This window comes from Arvicola amphibius, chromosome 11 (genome assembly GCF_903992535.2).
Source record: "Arvicola amphibius chromosome 11, mArvAmp1.2, whole genome shotgun sequence".
Lineage (NCBI taxonomy): Eukaryota > Metazoa > Chordata > Mammalia > Rodentia > Cricetidae > Arvicola > Arvicola amphibius.
This window is the reverse complement of record NC_052057.2, coordinates 2,123,341-2,151,235: the sequence shown is the minus strand read 5'-3', so window position 1 is coordinate 2,151,235 and position 27,895 is coordinate 2,123,341. Positions and strand designations below refer to the sequence as shown.

The following is a 27,895-nucleotide window of genomic DNA, read 5'->3' as shown; positions in this document are numbered from 1 at the left end:
TTATGATTAACATTGCCAGATTTAGAAAATAAAAACAAGAGAACCAATTATATGGAGCTAGACAGCAGAGCCCAGAGCTTAGTGCATAGACTAAATTGGGGTCAAACCCAAGCTTCCTGAGCACTAGAATTGCAGACATGTGCCTCCGTGTGCAAGTAAGAATTTCGTATTCTGTTTTATGTAATGTTCATCTATTAAAGACTTGGCAAGTGTTATAAGCTAGAATGGCATTCCGGTGTATAAAAAGTGGCCAGGTAGCCCAAACCACAGATTTCCCAAGTGAAAAACTCAAACAAGAGTCAGTCTTAGGTTAAATAAAAGCAAGCTTCCTGAAAAGGAAGAAATAACAAAATACTTGAAATGAAAAAGGCATTGGCTTGGGTCTCCCGCATGCTCCATCAGACGCCACGCCTGACAGCCGCTTCCATATTCCCATCCTGCATTGCCTCGGCTGACTGCGTGGTCTGGTTACCTCTTCAAGACAGGTGTGGGCAAACATCCTGAGTGATCACCGTCATTGAATAAAAATGATCAGACCCAGAGGACTGCAGAGTAGCCAATGAAATCAACAACACCTCTGCACCAGAGGGGAAGAACCGTGTGGCCTTCACGTGTGAGCATTCACCCCGGGGCACAAAGCCATGAGCAACCTTTCCTCACAGGGGGCTTACAGCTTTGCATTAAGGGTTTGTGGCTCCATCTTTTGTTTTCTCAGTCCAGGTAGCTTTGGAAAGAAAACCACCGTTGGGCTCTGTTCCTGTGATGAGGGGCACACCACATGCTCCCAGGAGGAAAGTTTTAGGGTGAGGAGGGTAGCCAACTTGGTAGCCAGGAAACGAGTGGCTGACAGTACCACCCCAGACCCACCTGCCCTCCGTGGAACCCAGTGCCTCCTGCGTGCTTTGCCGCAAAGTAGCAGTCCCAGCCCCATGGGCCTATTTGACATTTCTGTCAGTCATTCAGTCTGTAAACAGCTGTTTTAACCAGACTCCCAGGGGCCAGGAGAGCACAGAACAGCCAAGAGCAGACCATAGAGAAGTTCATGGTGGGAATAATTCCAGGTGATAACAATTTTTTTTTTCTTTTAAGATAGGGGCTTCTCTGTGTAGCGCTGGCTGTTCTAAAACTCACTCTCCAGACCAACCATGGCCTCGAACTCAGAGATCCGCCTGTCTCTGCCTCCTGAATGCTGGGATTAAAGGTGTGCACCACCACAGCCCGGCATGGATTATAATAACTTGGCGCTGCTTTGTGGGCAGAGAACTAGGAAAGGTCAGGGCATTGGGTACCATCTTAGATCCCTGAGCATAGCTGCCCAGGGGTGGTGTCCTGCTTGGCACTAGCAACTCTGTGCATCACACACAGTTCACCCCTTCACAACCAGGCCGGTACTCAGGACGTCTGGTATGGCCATTGTCCCAATTTTGTTTCTGGCCACCCTACCATCAGGTTGCACAAATACTGAACAATTAATTTTTTAAAAAGTGACTGCTAGTAAAACCTCAACCGCTTAACGGTGTATATATCTATTCACTTCGTTCCTAAGGCTCCTTTCTGCATATGGTCAGTAAGTCTGTCATCGGGAGTAATGGAAAATTAACGTTCTGTCCACTCGTTTATTTAGCTTAGTAGGTCTCAGCTTAGCAAGTGTATTTACCAGAGTAACTAGGAAGATTGTAAGAAACACAGTTGGGCCTAGGGCTGTCGCTTGGCAGCGGAGTGTGTGCTGCAGAAGCAAGGCCCTCGGGTTGACTCCAAAACACATGCCCTGTTATCCTGGCTACATCTCTAGATAACATCAAATAACCCGTGAAGCTGAGGGACACTGACAGTTAGGGACAGCTGATCATTATTAACCACAAAACAATTATTCAGGCCACAACCTCCAGATCAGATTGCTGTCTTGGGAGCTAACTGAAGCCCAATACATGGTAACACTAGGATCACTACACGGTAACATTGGGAGCACTACATTGGAACAGTGGGAGCACTGCAAGGTAACGCTGGGAACACTACACGGTAACACTGGGAACACTACACGGTAACACTGGAACACTGCACGGGAACACTGGGAGCACTGCACGGGAACACTGGGAGCACTGCACGGGAACACTGGGAGCACTGCATGGTAACACTGGGAACACTGCACGGGAACACTGGGAGCACTACATCGGAACACAGTGAGAATTACCCGGCAATCCATGCTTTGTGAACCTTCCCATTTAGTTACAGCCACTATAGGCTCAAGCCACCATGCCATGCCATCTGCAGACCTCTTTGGGAGGTGCAGGTTCTAAAGCCAAGCTCATACCTCTCAGACTTAATCAGCAAGAGGAGTGCTCTGTGCTTGCCATGTTTCTCCCCTAACATACCCTGGCCAGCATCTCCAGGGGCTCAGCCTTCAATGAAGTCCTTTAGTCATTGCGTTTGCTCATAGGTTGGGTACTAGGCTCCCAGGACCCGAGTTTTGGTCGTTGTCATGTTTCCAGAACGAACGGTAGAACAAGAGCGAGTTGGGGTCGCCCAAGGGAGGGTTAGAAGTGAGAGACCTTAGAGATGGTCTCAGCCTTGGCTGTGCCCTGGAGTCCCCTGAGCACCAAAGCCTTCACCCCAGCCTCTGCTATAGAGACCATGGGTAGGGGTGAGATCAGAGCATCAGGCTTTTAAGTGCCCCAGCGGGGGGGAGATGTAGTGATATTTCATTTTTATTTTAATAAATAAAGCGATCCTGCCTCCAGGAATCTCAGAGTGAGGCTATGTTTGAGAGCTGTCTCCTTCTGTTTTATAATCCTCTCTAGTTCTGGGATTGAAGTTTCTATGACAAACTAGTGTGGCTACTGGGATTAAAAGTGTGTGTCACCACTGCCTCGTCTATAAGGCTGACCAGTGCAGCTGTTTTATTCTCTGAACTTTAGGCAAGCTTCATTTATTAAAATACAAATGAAATATCACCACAGGAGGAGGGATGTGCAGCTGAGGCAGAACTGCCAAAGGTACCCTTAGATTTTTAAAGTTTGTTCTTTGAAATAGAATCTCATGTAGCCAGGGACGACCTTGAACTTGTGATGCTCCTGCCTCTGCCTCCAAAGAGCTGGAATTGTAGGCACACAAAGCTTCTCCAGAGCTAAAGTTGCACCCAGGGCTTCATGGTCTGCCCCCTCAGTTCCCTGTTCTTTTTCCTTTTCTACTTCTATCACAAATTGGGCTTTTCCCTCTTTGCTCTTTGCTCTCTACAGATGTCAGGGGTGACATGTGGGTGGGAGTCTTGCATTTAGTATCTTTGAGCATCCTCAAGTCACGTAGACGGTCAGTTACTCCAGAGCAGGAGAAAGAGCATGGGACGCCGGGTGTACGTTGTCCGCGTTCTAAGTACTGAAATCATGTGGGCACACCCTCTACCCAGTCAACAAAGGCCAGATCAGGGGGTGGGGCTGACAGCATCTCATGCTCTCCCGAGTTAGGGAACATTCTCTTATCAGCGCTTTATTTCAGAGGACCTCAGCAGTGTGGTATTCTGTCGGTTGGTATAAAATACACCCCCATTTCAAAACCAAGAGGGGTTGGGGTGTAACTCAGAGGTAGAGCATATGCTTACATGCAGAAGCTCCCCAGCACCCCAGAGCCAAACGGTCTTCATTCCCCAGCTCTCAGTACCAAGTAGACAGCACAGCAGAACCGCAAAACCTAGATCTCGGTTACACATTTGTTCCACTCGCAAAAACGAGAAGTTAACTGGCTTGCTTCACCAAGAAGCAAAGTCATTTCCACTCAGTGGCCGTCCTCAACATGGTGACGACAGCACACATGCTGGAGCTTCTAGATCTCACCTCATTTCATCCCCCACTCATGAAGATTTCCCCCCAGGGTCCTCGCCAGGTGTCTGCATTGTGAGCCCCAGATGTGTTGGCATGGATACAGCCAACGAGTAAGTTGTAAGTGAGCCTGGCGATTTGGGGCTCAGCAGTCAGATGAAGAAATGCAGCTTCACCTCGTCGTCAAGTGACTGATGGCTCCTGCCCCCTTTCAGTGAGCGGAGATGGAGAAAGAATGAAATGGAAAAGCCCTGGGAGGTTTGTGACAGGGTCCACTTGAGACCACGACTAGGCCGCCTCAGAGAGCTCCTGATAGACCCGCAGTCAGGTGGCAGGCACAGGTGATCTCCACAGGGCCTTCTGCAAGGCACACGTTGCCTTCAGGACTTCTTCTGCCATGTGCTTACTGACACCCCTCCTCCCCACCCCCAGCTTCACCAGTTTTATTCCCGTCGTCCCTACGGCTCACGTCCTGAACGATATCCAGCGTTAGACTATAAATGAGGAAGTGACAGCAGGCAGAAGGGACTCATGGGGGAAGCAGAAGGCAAACAAGGAAAGAAGATGGGTAGGAGACAAAGGCAATCTCAGCTGTGCCACCCTGGTGTGTGTGCACTCCAGGGCCCAGAAAGCACTCAGCATTCATGCATTGCATGCCTGCCTTTGATGCTATGGGAAGGGCAGGTGAGAAGGCCTTTTGGGGGTACTTTCAGGGAGCAGGTTCTAAAATGGAGAAAACTCTTCCGAGGTCCCTTGGCACAGAACAGGGAAGTCGTGGGTGCACAATGGGTCTGAGGCCAAAAGGAGAAAGGCGGTAAGCCCTGGGAAGCTTAGCCCCGGCGGTGCCCGCAGCTGGACTCACTTCCTGAGCATCTCGCATCCTCCACGGCTGTGCTAGGCCCTAGTGCTGTGAAAAATGTCATCCCCAAAGCACAGGCCAGTGTTCCTTAGAAAAGACTAGCATTTGTGGAGGTACCTAGAGGCTAAGTCGTGGTTTACGGGCTCCCCCACGCCCGCTGGGTTAAAAGCTCGTTGCTCAATGTTTGTGGGAGAAAAACAAGACAACACTCGAACACTTTGGGATTGAGGGTACGCAACACCACAACCAGCTGCTCCCCTTTTCAAAAAGAAAAACAAACAAGCAAACAAAAGGAATCCCTTGTGCATCTTCAGAATGTAGGCGGAACAACAGGACCCGTTCCCCAGGAGAAGACATTCTCACCCATTCGTTGCAAAGTGTGGACAGGAAAGATCCAAAGGTCAGAATAGATGACAGGAGTGGGTGGGGTGGGTGGGCTTTGTGTCTGTGGGCATGGGGTTTATCCTAGTGCCTAGTGCACACTTAGCCTTCCTTCAGCCTGTTTATTGTTATTTATTGGAGGGGTGGGCACTGTTCATGAGGTTAGGCCTGGCTAGGACAGGGGGAGAGCTATGGGAGGGGTGTCACGGGAGCCTCTGAAAGTGTAGGCCTGCAGAATAAAGACCTGAAAAGCAGAGAGAGAGAGCAAGGACCCAGCGTTGCTGAGCTTCCTCAGAACCATCTCCTCATCTGCCCTTGAGCCAGAAAGTCACTGCCTGTCCTAGGCTGAGGAACAAGAACCTGGGTCCCGTTTCCTGCTCTCTGCCTGAGAGCCAAATTCCATGATGGTCAGCGTTATATCCCCACCCTCCGACAGGAGGGAAAATGCATTACCAGGCTAAAATCTCAGGTTCCACCACAAATCCATGTTGATACAGAGCTTCTCCTCTTCATGTGAACTCCATGATATTGAGCAAGCTATGTGAACTCTGTCCTAGTATCTGTCTGCAAACATAGAGGGGATAAAATGGGGTGATGCAGGTGGAAGTCTCTCTCTCTCTCTCTCCCATCTCTCTCGCTCTCCCTCCTTCTCTCTCCCTCCCACCCCTGGCCATGAACTCACAGAGATCCATCTGTCTCTGCCTCCTGAGCACTGGGATTAAAGGTGTGCATCACCACCACTGGGCAAGGCATGGCACACACCTGCAACCCCAATACTCTGGAAGCTGAGGCAAGGGATCCTGAATTGGAGGCAAGTGTGGGCTGCATAGCAAGACCTTCTATAAATGAATGAATGAATATATAAATAAGAAAAATTAGCTTGAAATAGGTGATGGCGCCTACAGCGGCAGTAGGAGTAGGCAAAAGAAAGGAAAACATAGCTCAGTGTAGAGCACATGCTTTGCACATGCATGCTGAGTGTGGGGCCCCATCTCCTAATACCTCACGTAGGAGATTAGGAATCAATTCGGGAATCGGAAGGGGATCCACAGCAGTTCATAACTGTAAGCAAACCGTTCTTTGTCTTGTAATGTGGATCAGAGGAAGTCCCTGTCATGCAATTACAAACAGAGACAAGCTATTGAATGGCTCTGCGCTGCCCACTGGTCATCCTGTGGAGGCATGGCCTAGCCAGAGTGCAGCTTAAAGCCACTTGCCTCTCCCTGGGCATACAGCTTTCTCCTTAGAAAGAATTTTCACCTACTGCTGTGTCCTCCTCTGCTGGACCAGGATGAGTACAAGACAGCCCCACACCACGACAGGACAAAGTCCCTCTGTTGTGGAATATTAATTTAAGATGTGTTACGTTTGTTTATTCTATGGAGTATTTGTTTAGTGATGCAAAGATGTGCTGCATTCTTTTAGGTTGCATTTGTTTAACTCTGTGAAGCTGTGTTACTTTCCCCGCCTGAAACACCTAGTTGGTCTAATAAAGAGCTGAATGGCCAACAGTCAGGCAGGAGAGGCAGGGAGGATAAACAGCAGAGAAGGAGAAGATAAAGGGGAGGGGGGGAGAAAAAGAGGAGAGGAGATTTCCAAGAGCCAGCCACACAGCCAGACACAGAGTAAGGAAAGATGAACAGAAATAGAGAAGGTAAAAGCCCAGAGGGAAAAGGTAGATGGGATGATTTAAGTTAAGAAAAGCTGACTAGAAACAAGCCAGGCTATGTCTGGGCATTCCTGAGTAAGAATAAGTCTCCTTATTTTTATTTGAGAACTAGTGGTGGTCCCCTGAAGAGCAAAGAGTAAAAATAATAACTATCTCCCTCCATCCACATCTTCCCATTCTGTGAAGGGTCTTTAAATGGCAGGCAAGGTCAGACAGGGTCATCTTTGTTAGGCCTTGAAGCAGAGAAAGTTACACAGCAGCAGTAATTTTTCTTGTTGATTTGACAAGAACAACTTAGAAGAGTTTATCTGGGGTCCCAGGTCGAGAATTCAGGTCCATCAGAGCAGGTGAGGCATCATGACAGGAGAGGGAGGCAGCCGGTGGTGTTGGGTGCACAGTCAGAATGGAGAGGGACAGTCACCTTTTTACTCACCTGGAACCACAGCGCAGTGAGGGTGGGTGTTCCCACCTCAATGAACCTTAACCTAGAAACTCACAGACCCGTCCAGGGTTTGTCTTCCGCTTGATTCCAGATCCTGTCGCATTGACAATTGATGCTAACCGTGACACCCCTACCTGTGCGTTTCCCCAAACAGTTATACACGGTGGGTTTTCTTACTCTCCAGAAGACTGCCTTGAGAGTCTTACTTCACAAATGAGATATACATCATGTCCTTACAAATGAGATATACATCATGTCCTTATTTAAAATCCAGGAGGATATGTCAGACCCTCTCAAGGGCAGACTGGGTGCTGTGCAAAATGTAAAACACAGCACCCAAACCCAAGTCATCTCAACAGCAAAGAATTCCTTTGCATGGATAAGTTCCCTTTACTTAAAAATTACTGCAAAATGCATCCTATCTCTAGCTGTCTACTGTTTGTCTGTCTGTCTGTCCACCCGTCCGTCCATCCATCCAATCATCCATCCATCCATCCATCTGTCCATTCATCCTTTTGTGTTGCTAGAAACTGAACCCAGGCTTTATGTTGGGAAGGATGTACCCTACTTATAACACCAAGTTATACCTCCAGGCCTGTTTATTTACATCTAGATGTTTTCTTTATGGCATGTATTTCACCTTCTATAAGTATACATTTGAATTTACTCAGAAACCGTATAACCTGATACCCTATGACATGGGAAATAGCTCATGAAGTGACAAAGCCCCTAATATGCCCTGTAAGTGTGTCGAACTGCCTGGTTGAGGTTGGACCGCCTGCGTTTGTGGAAGGCTTACCTCCGGCGTTGACTCCATGTTCAATACACTCCCAGCTTGAGCTTCACTGAGGTCTAACCAATACTCCATGTCACACAGAACAGGAAAGCCAAGTCCAGTGGATCACGTTCACCACCGAACACATCTAGGATATAGTTAAAACTCACAGGAACCGTGACATGTCAGCCTGTCTCCATGTCATTCTCCGTCTTGTTCACGTTCAGGCACCGAGGAGGAGTTAGAGCACTCAGGGTTCGGCACCACAGAAGAAGAAAAGGCAGATGAAGAGACAACCAGCGCTTTGGCTCTGGTGAGCACAGAGGTGTTACCTGCAGATACAAATTCTACACACACCAATGAGGGAGCCCTAGGCTCGCAGGAGTTCGTGCTAATGGTGGCGGTCCCACTGGCTGCTCTGGTCATTCTTTTATCTGTGGTTCTCCTTGCGGTCTACTTTAAAAGCAGGAGACACAAGCAAGGTAGGTAACTCCTGCATTTCTGTTTTTGGACGATGACTTTACACCTCAACGAGCTGCCAGAAACAATATGCTTTCTCCTTTTACTTACGCAGAGCCTTCTAGCCAAGGATCTCAGAGTGTCCTGCAGACATGTGAGTATCTGCTTGGTGCCAGGGGTGAAGTATAACTAATGAGTGATATATCCCACTAAAGCTTTCAGAAGTTAGTAATGCCATCTTCTGTGTGGTTTTTTTTTAAGTTTTCAGTCTACACTGAAATTATAATATGCTGCTGTTATTGGAGCATGTTTGAGACCAGGGTCTTGGAGAACCTTGCCCACTAGAGAATCTGACATTTCACTTTGTGGGAGGAAGGGGTCAGGCAGGTGAGGTGTGAGCCAGATTGGCGTTAAGGATAAAGGGTTGAAGAGGTCTTCACTCTGCCGTGATGAGGGGTCTTCGGCACACGCTTCTATGATGGATATTTCTTGTCCCACCCCACACCTCAGTTTGACCTTGAAGAGGGCTGAGAGAAACTTTCCTCTTGTTCCCACTGAAGCTGCACGCCCACATGAAAATTGTTAACCGGCTAAAGATGACTGACTGGAACCGGGGTAGGAAACTCCCGGTCACAGGTGTGCTGTTTTTGTTTTTCAAGACAGGGTTTCTCTGTAGCTTTTGGAGCCTGTCCTGGAACTAGCTCTTTTCAACCAGGTTGGCCTCAAACTCACAGAGATCCGCCTGCCTCTGCCTCCCGAGTGCTGGGATTAAAGGTGTGTGGCCACAGGTGCACTCTTAAGTATAGTAAAGAATGAGCAGAAAACTAGAATTCGGGGTTCTTTGCATCCCAAACTAGTAAACTATGACTGGCTCCAGTTTTTGTTTGTTTGTTTTAAATTATATTTGTGTGTGTGTGTAAGTATGCACACACCCTGGTGCATGTGTAAAATTCAGAGGACAGCTTGCAGGAATTGGTTCTCTCCTTCCACCATGTGGGTCTTAGAGATCAAACCCGGTTCTCACGCTTGGCAGGGGCATCTTTACCTAGCTCACTGACCTAGGCTTCAGTTTTTAAATTGAAGCTTTTAAAAGTCATTTCAAACTTCACTTCAGGGATAGGAGCTTCTCAAGTAAGATGCGTGGTCAGGCTTCCATGCGTCTTGATTTCCTTGCGCTCTGTCTCGCTCCAGGACAGTCATTGAGCTCAGGGAACAGCCAACAGAGGAGGTAAATGGAGCTGGGGAGCAAGTGCTAACCTCTTCTCTCACAGAAGGAACTGGTAAAATAGAAGAGGAAGAGGAAGCCTATTCTCTACCGCTTGATATTTTAGAGTAACCTAGCAACAGTGGTCTTGTGGGAACTCCTCTGTAATCTGTGGTTAAAGCAAGACCCAGTGGAGCTGCCCAGACCACGCTCCCCACTGTTGCCCGGACCACGCCCAACCCCCACCCCCTTTGCCCAGGCCGGACTTGAGCGCCTTCCTCAAAGCGGTTCTCCTGCTCAGTTTCTAAAGTAGCTTTGGGCTACAGGCATGTAACACCGCACCTGGCTCTCTCCTCTCCTCTTTTTCTAACCTCAGAGGAAGTAGGAGTTCCCTGTGAAACCTGAGTACCCAGGGGAGTCCAGGGCCGGGGCCTCCAGTCTCACGGAAAGCTCTTGCTTAGCCTTTGGAGCTCTCATGCGAGGAGCAGCCCCGCCCTCCGTCTGGGCCCCAGCATGTCCCAAGCATCCCACACTCAGCCACTGTCCAAGCCTCTGCTGGTCCAGAGCCTGACCTGACGTCAGGGAGGCCAGAGGCCTGGTGACTATAGAACTCCTTCTGTCTGGACTTTCTTCTTGTCCGCTTGGCAAACTTCCACCCCTTCCTTGGGCTGAGTCCATAGCCGCCCCGCTTGCGTCTCTGCATCCGCGCTCACCGTTGGCAGGGTTCACGCTGGCCTCCTAAGGGCACTCGTAGGTTGTTTCCTGTTCTGTTTTGGCCAGCCACATCATGCTCTGCTTGAAGGTCAAAAGGACTGAGAACTTGCCTCTACCCTCCTGTTTGCCGGGCACGGTGAGATGTGGTGACCTCTCATCGAGGTGTGACAGACAATGAAAGCAAACTGCTCTGCCGCTTAGCTCTACGGATTCCTCCGACTCAGCTGTCGTGTCCGTTGGTGAATTCAACACCCTCATAGAGCTGTGAAATTAAATGAAGTTGTGTCTTTAAACACGCCTAGATTATTAAATACTAACAATCAACGCCTGTGTGGGTTTACACAGGTGTCTCAGAGGCCCAAAGAGGCCATCAAATCCCCTGAAGTTGGAGTTACAGACTGTTGTGAGCCACCTTGTGGGTGCTGAACCTTGATCTTCTACAGGAGAGATAAATGCTCTTAACTGCTGAGCCGTCCTTCCATCCCCTTCACTTATTGTTATGATGTTTGCCTAACATGATCTTCAGTCTGTAGTGTTTGCTGCTTGATACGTGTTGAAGGTGTGCATGAACGAACGAATGAATGCCAAGATCCCCTTTAAAGAAAACTTCACACTTTCAGAGGTTAAAAGCAAAATTACAAGCCTGCATAGTGAGGGAAGCCTATCATCCCAGCATTCAGGAACTGAGGCAGGAAGAGGCCGAGATTCAGCGTAGCCTGGACTACAAAACAAGACTTGTCTCAACAACAACAAAGGCCGGATTTACACATTATCCCTACCACAGATTGGCGCGTTGTCTTAGTTTAAATATGCCCCGCTTTAAGAAAATACAGCATAGAAAACTTAGAATTCTGAAACCATAGATTTCAGAGAAGTTTTTTTACACACGCATGTGGATATGTGTGGGTGTATGTCCATATGTGCTGTTCCATATGCATGCATGACCACATGTGTGTGGAGGTCAGAGGGCAAGCTGGAGCGTCTGCTTCAGAAACATGGTGCCCTGCAGTGGCTATAGGGTTAACTGGGCGGCCAGCAGACAGTCTCACCCCCCCCCCCCAATCCTCTTGTCCCCATCTCTCCAGGGCCGGGATTGCAAGCGTGGCCTCTTTCCCAGAACTTTGCCATGGGTCCTGGGGATTGAACTCAAGTTCTTGTGTCTGTGAGGCAAGTGCCTGGATGACTGAGCCATCTCCTCTGCCCTAGAAAAGCTTTTGATAGAGACCCTTGATTTTTATACTAAGCGCTACTTTCATATAAATACAAATTTCCTTTTCTAAAACTAAAGGCTGACAGGTTAAATGCCTCTTAAGAAGCCTACTCATTTATACTTAGCACAATTTCAATTCAAAGGATATTTAAATAAATAAAATTCTATTTAAATTCGTGGGAAAAATAAATAAATTCAGGAAAAATAAAGCCATCCCATTAAGTCTGACAGGCAGGCTTGCTTTGTGGAACAGGTGACCTCTATGCACAGGATAACCTCAGGAGGTAGAAATGTAATCCTGTGTACATCACACATGATGGAGCCTGGACTCTCCCCCCACATCCAGGGAATCAACTGGTGAGGACTTGGCCCACACAGTCTATATAGCCCCTCCTCGGACTGGAAATCAGTCTCCTGGTGTGTGCTGGGAAGAAACATGGGGCCTCAATTGCACTGGTTGTACATTGCACTGCTGAGGTACTGGGTGTGCATTGCACCACTGAGGTCCATCCCAGCCCCTAAATCACCTTCCTCAGTCTCAAACCCAGGAAAGGGGGACACTGTGTAGTGAGATAGTGAGACTCCTCTGCCCTCAACCTCCAGGGTCACACTGTGTAGTGGGATAGCCTGGTCTCCTCTGTCCTAGACCTCCAGTGTCACACTGCGTAGTGGGATAGCCTGGTCTCCTCTGTCCTAGACCTCCAGTGTCACACTGTGTAGTGGGATAACCTGCTGTCCTCTGCCCTAGACCTCCAGGGTCACACTGTGTAGTGGGATAGCCTAGTCTCCTCTGTCCTATACCTCCAGTGTCACACTGTGTAGTGGGATAGCCTGCTGTCCTCTGCCCTCGACCTCCAGGGTCACACTGTGTAGTGGGATAGCCTGCTGCCCTCTGTCCTAGACCTCCAGGGTCACACTGTGTAGTGGGATAGCCTGCTGTCCTCTGCCCTAGACCTCCAGGGTTACATTTGCAGTTGCTATTTAATAACTGTAAAGTGGTGTGAATGCCTATGTATCAGAAACGTAGCTAAACATATTTGCATCCTTTTCACAGCATCAGAATTTCCTGAATAATAGTAAATTCACAAGGGGGGAGTGTGTTTGACCACAGTTTCCCCATTGATCCTGCTTTTCTTGATAGCCGATTAAAGCAAACATAGTTTTTATATTCTAACTCTTACTATAATATTAATTTTCAATCATATATTGTATGTCATACAGTAAATCTATCTATCCGCCTGTCTGTCTGTCTGTCTGTCTGCCTGCCTGCCTTCCTGCCTGCCTGCCTATCCACCCATCCATCCTTCCAGGTCACTGAATGGCTACAGGGGTGTCTGAGAGGCCATAGTTGCTAGCAGAGTTCAAGGTGTTCCTAAGGGGACTGAGACACCCCACCTGGAAACCCAGCTGGTCTGCACCGGTTTCTGCAGGCTGAAATGACAGATGCAGGCTGGAGGTCTGCAGGAGATACTGCCAGAGTCGAGCTGCCCAAGCGTAGTGCAGGGAAGGCTGCAAGGGTAAAGGGCAGGGCAGGGGCTAGAATGGACAAGATGAACAGACAGACACCAATGCAATGGGATCTATCTGGAGTTCTCTGCCTATTAACGCCTTCTCTCTCTCTTCTCTCTCTCTTCTCTCTCCTCTCTCTTCTCTCTCACTCTCTTCTCTCTCTTTCTCCTCTCTCTTCTCTCTCTTCTCTCTCCTCTCTCTCTCTCTCTCTCTCTCTCTCTCTGTTTCTCTCTCTCTCTCTCTACACACACACACACACACACACACACACACACACACACACACACGGTGGTCAGCTGACGGTTAGGTCGGGTTGTTATCATCACAATTCCCGCCGTCCACTCTTTTTGGTTCAGGTGAGCGACTTCTACCGTTTCTTCAGCCTAGTGTGTCAGGTGACCTCTGAGGCCTAGTGTTCCTGACATGACTTAATGGGCCCAAGGGCAGCTAGTGTCAGACTGCTTTGATAAATGTACACAGTGGTACCCTTTCTACTCTTAGTAACTTCTTTATCCTTGTGTGCCTTATGGGTAGTTCTGACAGGTGATGTCATTGCTAGGGCTACCCAGGCCACGGTCCTTCTCTGCTTCAAAACTCGGGCCAATTCTACTTGCGAAATGGAATCTCTGAGGGAAAGACAGCCCGGAAAAGATTCTCACTGAACTAGGGCAGGGCACGCCTTTCTCAGCATCAGGTTGATGCACTGGGTGTCTCCCAAAGAACCGCTGTGTGGCATGGGCGAGAAGTCTTCACTTAGAACGGGCTGTGGCTGCCTGATGCCTGGCTCTGCTCAGAGAGTCTCTGGCTCGATCAGGAAACCGGGGTGGGCAGAGCCCTCTGAGGCTCCTTCCCTCGGCCACTGCGCCAACAGTCCCATGTCCAGGGCCCAGAGAAGAGGTGCTGGGAGGGTCTAGTAAGGTGGGGGAGACTGTGACATGGCAGGATGGAATGGGGTGGGTGCCCTGAACTGGTGGCAGTTAATAAAGAGATGCAGGCCATGTGGAGCGGAGCAGGCAGGACCTGATTGCTGAGGACAAGTAATTGGTCTCCCCCTGGCTTAATGCTCTGCTCCGGTACTCTCCCCGGATGTGTTTCTGTTGCCATGGTGGCTGGGGCAGAGGTAATGGCCCTGGCTCAGGGAAGATGAGGCCACGGAAGGCTTTTTGCTCTTTTAATACTGATTACAGAGCCTTTCATTTGGTGTATCTGGAGCATTTCAGTAATGGATTTTTGAACTTTTCCATCATCTGCATGCAGGTCAGCTCCTCCTCACCTCTAAGCCTGTGGGGAGCCCAGATGAGGGAAAGATTAGAGCAGGGCTGTGGGGTCACTTGCTCCCTGAGAAATTAGCGGGAAAGTTAGTAAGCAGGGATTGTTCAGAAGTGCAGGGCGACGGGGCAGGGGGTTCTCTACAGGGTTCAGTCCCCAAGCACTGCAGAAATGGGGGCGTAGGGGGTACATGCTTATAATGCTGGTGCAAGAAGGTCAGAAGTTCAAGGTCACCCTTAAACATATAGCAAGTTTGAGGCCAGCCTGAACTAGGTGAGACCCCCGTCCCAAACAACGGCAACAAAACTGGAGGCACAGAACATGTAAGATGAAGCCATCCTGCCCCCTCCTAAGCTTCTGGAGAGTCAAGGATCACAGCAGGCTTCAGACCCTATTCAGGGGTGGAAGACAGGACCCACAATGCCTTCGAGGCAAGCAGTGATGGCATGAATCCTGCATCTGCCCCAGCTCTCCTGGACTAGCCGTGCCACTGAAGTGTGCCAACCGGCAGGACATGGCAGCCTGAGCTGCCCTGAGCTCAGTACCAGGTGCCCGCTGCTGTGTTTCCTTGCTGATAACTGTACTTCAGCAGTCTAGACACCAGGCAGCCTCTGCAGCCAGGGGTCAGGAGCATCTGACTATCCGGGGACCTGGGCAAAGGTTTGCTTTCCAGAGCATCTGTCTTGCTCACAGTGCGCCCACTTGTCATCCTTGATTCCCTTCCCAGGGGATTTTGGTCTCCCTGCCAAACTAAACAGAGTTTGCTTGGGTCAGGCTATGATTCTTGCCACCTGCTCATCTGGAGTCTCATCCTCGTTAGAGCTGCTTTGTCAGGATGTCACCTGACTCACCCCAATCAGCAGCCATTAAAGGCAAGCTGGCTGGAAGTCCTGCTATTATAATAATGAAAGGTCCAAGAGATCAGACATGAATTTAACTCCATCATAGACAACTGAGATTAAAACCTATTCATCTGCCTAGTGAGTATTTGCTAGGTGTTGGCTGGGTACTGCGCTAGCAGGATGGGGGCTGGGGCATGTCACGGTGAGCAAGGCAGATAGAGGCTTTCCTGGCCCTTTGGGAGCTATGCTCTAGTGGGAAAGACAGATGAAACAGACTCAAACAGATGGTTCAACAGGTGAGAAACCGGCCAGTACTGTGAAGGAAGCAAGCAAAATGCAGAGCCGGTGACCCGTGGGATGGATGGACCTTCCTGAATAAAGGTGGGGATGACTGCCTGAGAGGTGGAGGGATGTAGACATTCAAAGGGCAGGCTGAAGGGGACTTTCAAAGGCATCCCTTGATGGGGTCGCCCATGTGGCATAGGCTCAGAACGTTGTGTCGGAAGGACGTGATCTGGAACGTTGTTTTGTTGAAAGCAGGTCAGGAACCAACCCCTGGCTTTACTCATTTGTTTGTTTGTTTGTTTGTTTGCTTGCTTGTTGTTTTTAACACTTCCTTTCTTTCCCGGCCCATGCTTTTCTTCTTCACATGGACACAACAATAATAAGGAAGGTGAGCACTCTCAGGGAGCACTCCTCTCTAAAGAAGGCAGAGCCCAGGTTCTGTGGGGGATTGGGACCTGGTTTAACCACCGTGTGCCTTGGAGGCTAATGGCGGCTGCTTTAGAAATGGGACCCATGGGACTCAAGGTGCCTCAGTGGGTAAAGGCTTTGGATTTGATCTCTGAAACTCACGTGGTAGAAGAAGAGAACCAACTTCCTCAAACTCTCCCCTTGTCTTCGCTTAAGTGCTATGGGTCCCCATGCTCAGAATAAATACAGTAAATGCAAGGTTTTTGAAATGATGATTCGCTCACGGCTGTCTCCTTCCCATTGTAAAGGAGACTCGGGGTTGTTGCCGTAATCCCTGCAGACAGTCAGCGTTGACATGACCCCCGTGTGTTCTCTTTCAGGCGAACCCATTGGCGAAAACCTGAAAGTGTGAGTGAGCCCTCCCCACCAGGCCTCAGTTCCCCTGCTGTGTGGACGAGGACCGAGCCGTTAACCATCTGGGTGGTTCTCTTGTGGGCCAGTACCCCCGGACAGCCTCCAGAGTCACATGGGAGATGCGTCTTAGTCTCCAAACCTTGCCCAGTGGTCTCTGCTGTTGTCACCTGCCAGAAAGGAATTTTTGTCTGGGTGTTACCAGTGCCTGATTCATAGCAGTAAATATTCTGGTCCCGGGTGAACACCAAAAGCATGGAGCAACGCCTCTCCTGCCCCTCCCATTGTCTTTCCTGGAGTGGACATGACCTGCTTCATTTCCCAGCGCGATGTCTGCAATGCATTCAGAGCTGCAGTCTTTCCTCCCTGGCTCCATCCATCCTGATGGTTCCATCAGTCCCCTATTCATACCCTCGAAACCTGGGACATGGGGCCAGGGCATTTCTGAGAGCGGCAGTTCCATTGCTCCTAGCTGGAAAAGCCTGGGCATTGAAAGAGACCAGATAAAAGTAGCCCGACCACTGGCCTCTTGATCTGGGTCGTTGATCAAAATTCCAAGAAAAGAGAAGTGTCACTAGGCGAGGCAGGGAAGCTGAATGAGGCAGCCTCTGAGCACCCTGGCAACCGTGGCTTTGGTCTCCAGAGAGCAGTTTCTCTTTGAGTTCACCCCTGGCCTCTATGCCATCCGGTTTGGCCTGAGTGACAGATGAGGGGTTCTTGCAGATTTTGCCTTTCTTGCTGTTAGTTTGATACTCCTTTGTTGAGGACAGACCTTTGGCGGGACTGGGGCATCACACACTGAATCAGGTTGTTTCTAACTAGGCAATGTGCTAGACTCTTCCCCCGATGAAATTCCATCGGCGGGGCTTGTTCTTTTTTAAAACGTGCATTTCTGCCCTCCGTCTAGCCCTATTTTTGAAGAGGACACACCCTCCGTGATGGAAATAGAGGTGGAAGAGCTGGACAAGTGGATGAGCAGCATGACTAGAAATGGTACGTGGAAACCCGGAGTGCTTGTTTGCCTCTCTGGCGATGGAAGGTTAGCAGGCTGCCTCGGCTTCAGTAGCAGCTCAGGAGTTCTGAAGCCATGCTCCGTCTGGCACAGGTCTGAGTGGTCCTTAAGTGTCCAGCTTAATCATCATCTTTGCATCTGTGGTTAGCACTTGTTTTTAATTGTGTACAAGTTGAAATGGGACTTTTCAAAGGGAGATGGCGTAGTTGTTTCTTTCTGAGTTTGTGCTTGTGTGTGCGTGTGTGTGATGTTCATGTGTGTGTGTGGTGTTTGTGTGTGTGGTGTTTGTGTGTAGTGTATGTGGTGTGTGTGTGTGGTGTATTGTGGTGTAGTTGTGTGTGTGTGTGTGTGTGCGTGTGTGCAGAGGAAAGCTGCCTTCTAACACACTCCATTCATATTCCTTTGAGAATTTTTCACTGAACCTGGAATTTGTTGCTTTTTGGTTAGACGGTCCAGACAGCAAGATGTCTCTGCCCATGTGTTCCCCCCACATACACACAGGTGCATGAACACACACACACACCGTGCGTGCACTTACGGGTATGTATAGCCACACCGAGGTTTTGCATGGGTGCTGGGGATTTGAACTCAAGCACTCCATGCTTGTGCACTAAGGAGACATTTTGCCCCCTGGATGATCTCTTCATTTCACTCATTTCTATTTTTTAAAATAGGTCTAACTTATTAGATCTATTTTAGCTACCTAGTTAGCTACTAACTTATGTGTGTGTATGTCCATATCTGTGTGTAAGCAGGAGCATTTGTGCACGTGCATGATGCCCAGAAGAGGGTATTGTGTATTCAGTGAGAAACCCTGCCTCAAACAATAAGGTGAAGAGCCATAAGTTAGGGCACCCAGTGCCAAACTCTGCCCTCCACGTGGGCATACACGGGTATGCATGCGATACACCACGCCACTGTGTGAGTGTGCGTGTGCGTGTGCGTGTGTGTGTGTGTGTGTGTGTTAGAGAAGAAAGGAGCTCCCTGGGAGGTGGCCACTCCCCACCTTCCTGATGCTCCTACTGTAAAGTTGTTCTGCAGACACTTCAGGACCTGAGGCACAGCTGTCTTATTCCCGTATCTGGCTTCCAGGAGGCATATTCTGGCTTTCAGAACAAAGTGGGCTTCAGGGGACCAACTAAGCAAGCCGTGATGGATTGTGCCCTTTTCAACAGGGGCACAGAACATTGCGGCTTCGTGTCTGTGTGACTCAGGCACTTATCATTTCGAGAGTCTCAGCATCATTAATCTTTGAACCTCCAGAACTCTCTAGCGGGGGTGTTTCTTCACGGGTAGCCAAATAGAGGGTATAGCCCATGCCCAACGGTGTCAGTTTTGTGGACAGAAAAGCAATTCTGGTGACTAACAATGGACTTGTTTTTCTTCCGTTTTAGCCGACCATGAATGTTTACCTACTTTGAAGGAAGAAAAGGAGCCAAACCTCAGCCCAAGGTATGTCTACATCTGCTTTCTCTCGGGGGTCATGGAGGGTAGAAGCGGGCCACAACCACAGTACGGTGTTTTGTTCGTCTTCCCTATGCCTGGCAATTTAATTTGTCAGCTTACATGGAGGATTGTGTGGTCAGGAAGCGTGTTTTGGAAACTACAAAATGTCCCAGTAGCTCTTTGTCCTTGGATATAAATTAGTATTGACGTGTCCTTGATGTTTCAAAGAGACACTATTGAGCCGGCTTCCGTTTTAGTCCTAAAATTTGCTGGTTATAGCAAATTGAACTGTGAGGTTGTTTGCCTTGGATGGATAGGTGTTTGGTAAGGAAACAGGTGGAGAGGACAGGCCCAAAGGAGGTGGCTTTCAATAATCGTGATTAGGAGGAACATTTAGAAAAGCGAGCCAACAAACAAAGGACCCTAACCCACCCAGTCTGGATTACTATCAGAGAGAAATTCAATGAAAATTAAAAACGTATTCCATTCTGCCACTAGGTGGCTCTGCTTGATAGAAAATTTTAGTGCCTTGGGGCCAGGTGTAATTTATTAGCCCTTGGATGGTATCATTTAAATGATACCATCTTTGTGAGGAGGGAAATTAGTGAGTTTGAGGGATTTACAGAGAGTTGTTTGCTAAGTAGGTGGAGAAAGCTAGAAGGGATTAAGGAGGAGGCAAGCTTTTCAGAGCATGGCTATAGTTTGGGGGGGGGGTCACCAATTTGTCTGCTGGGTGACAGGAAGATGGGCAGGCAGCAGAGCTGAGCGGTGATGGTGACAGACAGAGCGCTTGTGTCAGAACACAGAGTGAAGCTTGAGAGCGTGGTGGATGGCCGTGAATACACGAGTTATCAATGCACTTGTCTTAGATGCTTCCAGAATGCAGCTGCCCGTCACCAGGCCGTTCCCAAGGCCACAGTACTGCACACAAAGATGTTATTAGGTTTTCCTTCGGGGTCTTTGTCTCTCTGCAGCTATTCCCCTAGAATCCCAGGGTGCTACCTAACAGTTCACCAGCCTGCGTCTCTCTCAGTCATGAACTAACACAGTCCTACCCAGGCCCACCTCAACCTAAAGTCCACTCTTAGAGATTAAGTCAGTGTTATCTCCTAGGGTGTTTATATGTTCCAATTCATCTGTAGTTCGGAAAATATTCTATCTCACTTAAAATGAGATTCCAAATAGTAAGAGGAAGGTAAAAGAAAGGAAAATAATGCCACTGTTGTATGACAAGGGACATCCCAGAGGAATAGCTTTTTCACATATTTTAACCTTCCCCTCCTAACAAGACGCTGTGTAGGTCAGTACCAATCACCCTCAAACTATTAACATCATCGCTGCACCCTCGGTGTTGAGAAATGTCAGTAGTTTTAGGCACCAGGATCTCACTCTTCGCGATTACCACCTTCGCTGAAGAAACCTGCTCTTACAGGATTGTACTATAAAGAAATTCTATTTAAAAAATCTTGGTTTTCTTTTTAAACCATAGAGAGGTTTGTCTTGAAATAAGCTGCCTGTAAGACAAAGCAGCCCTTATCTGTTCGGAGAGTTGTTCTATGTGAACTGATCGTTTTGCAAGTGAGTGTCTGAACTCTGCTGTGGGTCTGGAACCGTGGGGCTTTGACTCACAGGACACCTGCCAGGGCTTCACCCATTCCCAGAAGCCTGTCCTGGAGTTCTAGCAAGCCAATCCCAGCTCTTGACCACATCCTGTCTGCCGACTTCCACAGGCAGATGATATTGAAAGCAGAATGAATTTACAGGGACTGTCACACACAGCCCAGCTCACCGTCACCACCTCCCCACCGGTGACACACTTGGTACAATCAATTGATATGTCTTTGTCAAGTAGCTGTTGGCATTGACCCCTGAGACACCCCCCCCCATAAGGTGACCTTAATGCTTCAGAAAGCAGGGGAGGGACAGCAGATAAGGGGTGAATTTCATCCCCCTGATGAAAGAAGACTTCTGGAATCCGTTTGCAGGGTCTGTCAGATGTCCTCTGAGCTTCTAGGAAAGGCAGCTCCATCAGAGCCCATTCCAGCCCTTGACTTTCACTTCCCCGTTCTCGCTGACCGTACTTTCCTGCTCCCCTTTCACGCTCCCCCTTCTCTTTCTCCTCCCTTCCTTTCTCCTGCCCCGTAGTCCCCCCATCTCTGCCTCTGTCTTGAGTTGGGATCTTACTACGTAGCCCAGGCTGGCCTTGGACTCATAATCTTCCTTCCTCAGCTTTCTGAATATTGTGATGTATTGACACACACTGACTTTTTAAATATATAGATTTGTTACTTTTAGGATACATTAATGTCACAAGATAATAGATGTCATTATATTTTCATATATCCCTCTAGTTTACTTTGATCAAGTCGCCCATTGACCATCTCTTAGCCCTTTACCTGAGAGTGGACATTTTTCTTGAACTATGGAATCTAGTTTCTGGTCTAGGAATGGAACCTGGACCTTGTACCTGCAGGGCCAGTGTTCTGCTACTGTGCACATGCTCAGCCCCCAAATAGGATTTCCGCAAGGACCAGATCTATACAGAACACGTCAAGACCTTTGCAGCGAGGTTGTCATGGCCAAAACAAAAACAAAATAATGATAGGAAAAGAAAGCAAAGGAGTTGGGGGATCTCTATTCTTATTTCCCACCTTAGTGGCCTTTCCCCATAATCCCCTGTTGTGTGACTTGCATCAGACAAAGAAGCCCTTTCAGTGGTATTCAGTCTAGAAGGGGGACAGGGATAACCCAGAGTGGAAAGAATTCCATCGCCAGCCTTGTTGGGTTCTGCCAGCACGCGATGATAAGAACAGATCCATTTGGTGAGTCTTACAGTCCACTGTTCAGATCTCTAGAGAAGGCGTACTCCTCCATTGTCTGGCCCCACCCGTACAACACCCATCTCCCAAATGCCACGAGAGAGTGGTCCAATCCCTACAGAGTCCGCCTGGTTCTGGCTTATCCGGGCTCACAGCATGCTCCTTTCTCCTGAGTCACTAGGCAGACAGTTAGTGCTTCCGTCTGCACCTAGGACGACGTGAACACAGACAGGGAGGTGCCCATTGTCTGCTCTGCATCTCTGTCCATAGGTGGGGTTTATTTTGTGCAGCAATACAGAGACAATAAGGTATTAAGAGATGTCTGTGGTCACTTTCAATGTTTCTTTGGTAATTTCTTCCCTTTTCCCCCCATCTAGTCCCTTTAAAAACCAATAACAGCATCCTTCAAGTGCACAACTATGAAAAGTGAACTAGCTAGGTGTAGTTGCACACACACTCGAGAGGCAGAGGCAGGGAGATCTTTGAGGTCAAATCTAGCCTGGTCTACAGAGCAAGTTCCAGGACAGCCAAGGCTACACAGAGAAGCCCCGTCTCAATATATACATTGAACTAGTTTTGCTCAAATCTAGGTCTAGTATCATGAGGGATACAAAATAATAGTTTGTGCCCTCCAGACAGACAGGGCAATGTTAAAGACAGGAGTGTAAGTGTGTGTGTGTGTGTGTGTGTGTGTACCAGATTACGTCTCCACAGCAGGCACAATCTTTGTGTCTTGGGCTGATTCCTAGCCTCATCTCTGTAACTCCACCCAGGCCAGGCCTCTGTCGGGAAGAAGGGACTTTATATTGATGAGAAAGGAGCTCGATCTAATTGTTCCGTGACTTCGTGCCAAACTGATCGCTGCACTCCCTGAAACTGAGTCAGAGCATCAAGGCCTCGGAAGGGCTTAGTGATGGCAAAGTGCCATCTTCAAAGGCGGGACTGCTGCCAGATAGACTGTCAGGGCAACAGGGTGGCTGTCCAGTCTGGACAACCAGAGTCGCGGCTACTAGTGAGGTACTCGAGCCGAATCTGCCCCAATTCTGCTGGCAGTACGCCAGTCAAGTACCTTCTTGAAGACTGTTTGACAGTCTTGTCCCTTCTGTTCCTGTGTGTGCTGTGGAAAGGTGTTCCGTGTTCTTCGCGTGTTTACGCAACACTCCTACACAAATTGCTCGTTAATGTCGCTGTCAGAAATAAGTTGCTAAAACTGCACGTGTGCGCATGACGGCAAGCAGGGACGGCTGAGCGCGGAGCCGCTATTGTGTTTGCTGCTGAGGCTCGGTGGCAGCTCGCCAAGGTATTTTTAACAGGGAACTCCAGGGTTTGCTAGAGTTAAAAATGCATGCCTTATTTGATCGGTTCCCAGCGATGACGAACAACCAGAGGCAGCAGCGAGCGTATCGAACTAAATAAAAGACTGAGCCTGTGTGTGTGTGTGTGGGGGGGGGTGCCCTGGGCCACAGTGCTGGGCTGTGAGGGGCTGGAGGGGCTGTGTGGGGGGCTCTGGAGGTGTGGGGGCTGTGAGGGTGTGGGGGCTGTGGGGAGTTGTGAGGGGCTGTGGGAGTGTGGGGGATGGTGGGGTGTGGAAATGTGGGGGTATGGGAGTTGGGGGGCTGTGGAGGTATGGGGGCTGTGGGGGTGTGGGGGGCTGTGGGGGTGTGGGGAATGTGGGGGACGGTGGGGTGTGGAAGTGTGGGGGTGTGGGAGTGTGGGGGGCTGTGGGAGTGTGGAGGTGTGGGAGTTGTGGGGGGCTGTGGAGGTGTGGGGTGTGGGGCTGTAGAGGTGTGGGGCTGTGGGGGTCGGCTGTGGGGAGGAAGTTTCTGACTAACTCGCTGACCTGGTGAACATCGTACCACACAGAACGCCGGGAGGGCAGCTGCTCTCTGGGAATGGCCTGATGTCTCATCAAAGCAGAAGCAGCTTGTGTCTGTGCTGGGACTCTGTCAGCCCTCTATGATGTTCCAGAGGTCATGAGTACTTTGCTTTTGAGGAGTTAAGTAAACGCTACTGCTAAACAAAACGCTTCTCCTTAGAAATTCAAAGTGCGCTTCCACAGACATTTTAAAGCCTTTGAGACTCTGTGGCAATGTTCCAGATAACTGGAGAGCCAGAGCTCAGTCTGCAGAATAAGCATTAGCAGTAGGCATGGATCTAAGTGCCAGGCCTGTAGCATGGGGTTTACCTGCATTTTCTCTCTTTTTTTCCTTTAAGTGTGTGGTGCTCAGGACTGCGGCCAGAGCCTCTCTCATGCTTTACCTCTGGGCTACACCTCAGCCCCTCATTTATTCTTCACAACAGCCCTATAAGCTGTATAATTATTAGGTGCGTTTTGCAGATGAGAGCAGACAAGGGAATTAGAGCTAAGAAAGGTTAACTCGCTCATGGTCACACAACCAGGAAGTACCTGGGCCCTGATTCAAACTCCAGTCAGATTGAGTGTTCTTTCTATGCTGAGAAGCCACACCCCTGAACCATACCCCACCCTGTGTGACCAGGAGTGGAAAAGATAGATTACAGAACAATGCGCATATCAAGATCCTATTTTTGATCAAAGAAGAAAATATCTTTAGAATAGAAAAAATATTTGGGAGCATAAGTGCTGCAGTGCTAGCTATATTTTACATGAGGCTGTGCATCTGTAGACTGAGTTAGAAGACTACAGTAGAATGTACACACCTGAGGGCCAAGAAGGGAGAACACAGCTGCCCACTGTGGTCATTCATGCCCTTCCTTGGAAGTAGAGTTGGCCAACCTAGAGATGCACTGGAATGTAGTAGAGAGGACACCAAACCCAGAGGAGAAGCAGGAAGCAAGAAGCGGGGCTCTGCCTGCTCTCCAGGATAATCAAGTGGCCTCCTGCCATACTGGGGAAAAGCTGTGAAGTCAGATATTGCACAAAGATAGCCAAACTAGAAACCAGCAAACCAAAGAAGCACGAGTTAGTTAGCCAACAGCACGGTTATGTTCAATGACCAGGTCCATATCTTACCACTATTCACACCCCAAAATACCTATGATGGATTTCTATCTACATGGTGCAGAGATCATGCCCTGGCCCCTCTGTGGGCGTGAACAAGACGCACTGTTGAAAACTCTTAAGGGAAAACCACATGTTTTTTATTTGTTTGTCTGTTTGTTTGTTTTTGAAAAGACATTTGGCATCTATTCATGGGGAATTGGATTAGATTTAATTAAACGAGAGAACCCCCAACTCCATCTGGTTCTTCCGTCACTGGGGAGGGGTTTGGGAGAGCTAGGGATTGTCTCTTGATGTACATGGATTTCTTTTTTAAGAATCAAATATAATATTCAAGCTGCCCTTTATTTGGGAAGTTGTAAGGTAAACAGTGCTGGCTTTCTGATTGTTTAGACTCCCGAGTCACCTGTGCAATCGAGGGGGTCGCCTTTCTCTGGCTTCTTGGAGATGTGCTACCATTCTGTCCTGTGTTTCTCTCTCTTCCAGCGACAGTGAGTCCTAATCTGAGCGGTGTTGATGTTCTCCAAGAGCACACTCCCTGAGGGCACCTGCTGGGCCTGACACGGGAAGATGAAGAGGAGACAGGTTCCATCCGTTTCAAATCAGTGTAGACACGAGACCCATTTTACTGTTTCTTCCACACCCCCTCTTCAGACAATGACACCCGGGGACTAGTCCTAGGAAAGGCCTGGCGGCCCGCCAGAGTAACCGTCTGCGTGGAACTCGGGGTGCAGAAGGGGCACAACTGATCAGTGGGCGTCCCCTCCTCATTCATTCTGATCACCTTTAAGCCGCCATCACTGGTCGGCTTCACCCCTGAGGATTTGAATAAGGAAGCTGGTCTTCTTCCGGGTCACCTCACTACCTACCGGCTTTGGATGACATCGTCTCGTTATTCATGTCCTCTGACAGGTCAACTCCGTTCTTCTGGGACTTTCCTCACGTCATGCCACGTCACAGAGAAGACACCGAACGAAGCAAGTGTTTCATATCCACACCACCCCAGGGGGGCTGTTGAGCTTGTTTTCCACCTGCTAAGGAAATACAACAAGGAAGGGCACAGCCCTCACGGGAGAACCTCGAGTGGCTCACAGACTCGCACCCAGCCACACTCAGCCACATCTCAGTCACCTTTGAAAACGATGTAGAAGAAATAAGCCGTCTTTATTGAGAGAGGCAACATTTTCCTTCTCTACCAAGATCACCTTGCAACATCTCAAAGCTGTTGTTTTGATCTTGTCTCATGCCACAGGCCTGTCCTGTACGGGCACGCGGCATGGAATGCGTGCAGCCTGAGATCATCGTGGAGATTCTCAAGGGTGAACAAGATAGATCTGTACCTGTGGCAGCTGCGGCTTGCTCTGCTCTGCAGTCTCTTCTGCACGCTATGGCCCTTCCTGTAGGGCTGGGAAGAGTCCCCAGCCCTCAACACAACACTCCGGGAGGTGGCTATTAGGCCATCAGAGAAGACATTCTCCATGAGATTCCTGGACATCCATGTGCTAAAAACTGTGGTGTGAAACGCAGAAGGGCCCACTAATATCTTCTCCTCCACCATGCCAGCCCCATTTAATCCTCAGCTTTCTAGCTCCGACCTTTGAAAGGCCGTAGCAAATCGAGTCCTTAGCTCTCCTGGGATGCTTGGTATTTTATTCCAGGAAAGAAACAAAGAATGAGAATTTTTATTCTGCTAACCACGTATAAACCGAGGGGAGATGAAGCTAACTGAACTTTTTTGCTGCTGAATTTGGAGTCTGTGTTTGAAAGGCTACCTTCATGCTCCACAGGGTGCCTTCTGCCTCCTTGAGGCCCCTTCATCGAGCTCTTGCCTTCTGAGTGCTGCAGATAATTTTATAGGCAGAACTGCAGGCTAGGGTGGAAGACAACTCTGGTTGCATTGGATCCTGGCTGTCCCGCTGTCCTGGGACTTTGCAGTGCTCTGACAAAGGACAGTGTTCGACAGTGCATCCTCAACAGATTGGTCTGTCACGCCCTCAGCGTTCTGGCATGGCTCAGTCCCTGCCCCTGGACATTCACAATCAATTTGTAACCTGTCCTGATTCTCAGACATTCACCCAGCAAATGCTGCCTTCCGAGTCATCTTTGCTCGTCCTTTCTTCTGCTCATGACTGTTCCTTGAAATTTGCTTCTCTTTCTCTGAAAAGTCTGGTTCCTTCTTTCTCAGGCTGTCTAAGATCCTTGCTGACTACCTAGGCCTTTGACCTTGGTCTAATTCTGTCCAATATCTAACTTCGGAAGTCCTCAGAAGTGTCCGAGGTCTTGGACTGTTACTCTGCATAAAGTGGTGTTTTGTGAGATGATAATTAAATTCTCATCCAACCTGCTAAATAACCTCAAACTCCCAAAGAAACCAATTGACCTGCAAGATGTTGGGTTTACAACTAAGAACTGTGTTGGCTTCTCTAGCTGCACAGTGCACAGGAACTTTCTACAAAGCTAGTTTGCTCTGGCAAGACTCATAATGTTAGCATGGGTCAAGCTGTCACGTTAACCCTAGGATCCTGAATCTTTATTATTAGGCAATCAGAGCACAGCATATGTATATGACAATTTCAAGAATTCTTTTTTTAAAAAAAACTTATTTACCTATGTATACGACTGCTCCATTTGCTTCTATGTCTGCATGCCAGAAGAGGGCATCAGATCTCATTATGGATGATTGTGGGCCGCTACATGGTTGCTGGGAATTGAACTCAGGACTTCAGGAAGGATAGCCAGTGCCCTTAACCACTCTCTCCAGCCCTCCAAGGATTCTTAAAACAAAATACTTATCTTTTACATTATTAATAGAAAAAAAAACCTCATCAGTTTGTCCAAGCTGGATAGCCAATCAGAACAAATCAAATTTTAAAATAAAGATGGGCAGGGAATATATCCCAGTTGGGGGTTGTTTGCCTCACACACACAAAGCCCTGGGTTGGTTCAGTTCTTAGCATAATCTCGGTGTGGCTGCAGGAAGGTCATTCCTATAAGTTCAAGGTCATTCTCCACCACAGAGGGAGTTTGTGGTCAGCCTGGACAGTCTAAAAACCCCAAAACCAAAAACAAAGAACCATTTTAAAGACACATGCTTTGGTGTTTTGTTTCGTTGAGTAGGTTGATGGCATTGCCTGGGAGAATTCCTTTGGAAACTTGTTTCAATAAATATGTAAAAAATTTCCATTTGTGACTCTTTTTTAAAAAAAAATGTATTGAATTTGTTCTTTGACACATCCCTATATGAAGAAGTGCATTCTGGTTACTGTGACCCTCACCCTCTCTAATCCTTCCCCACCCCATCACTCTCCCCACGTCCCCTGCCCACACTTGCCGTTTGTTTGTTTCGAGACACCTTGTGTTTAACCGGGATTGTCTGTGGGACCCAGGGT

At 48.7% G+C, this 27,895-nt stretch overlaps 1 protein-coding gene across 1 annotated transcript in view; it reads left to right on the top strand.

The window, feature by feature from the left end:
- The window catches only part of Tmem154 (transmembrane protein 154), a 34,636-nt gene extending 7,001 nt beyond the window's left edge, over positions 1 to 27,635 (top strand). The window contains exons 2-7 of the mRNA XM_038347897.2: positions 8,166 to 8,420; positions 8,513 to 8,551; positions 16,219 to 16,246; positions 17,157 to 17,242; positions 18,656 to 18,713; positions 24,993 to 27,635. Coding sequence (XP_038203825.2) covers positions 8,166 to 8,420; positions 8,513 to 8,551; positions 16,219 to 16,246; positions 17,157 to 17,242; positions 18,656 to 18,713; positions 24,993 to 25,008 — 482 coding nt within the window. The 3' untranslated portion in view covers positions 25,009 to 27,635. The remainder of the gene's footprint in view (positions 1 to 8,165; positions 8,421 to 8,512; positions 8,552 to 16,218; positions 16,247 to 17,156; positions 17,243 to 18,655; positions 18,714 to 24,992) is intronic.
- The last annotated feature ends 260 nt before the right edge of the window (positions 27,636 to 27,895 follow it).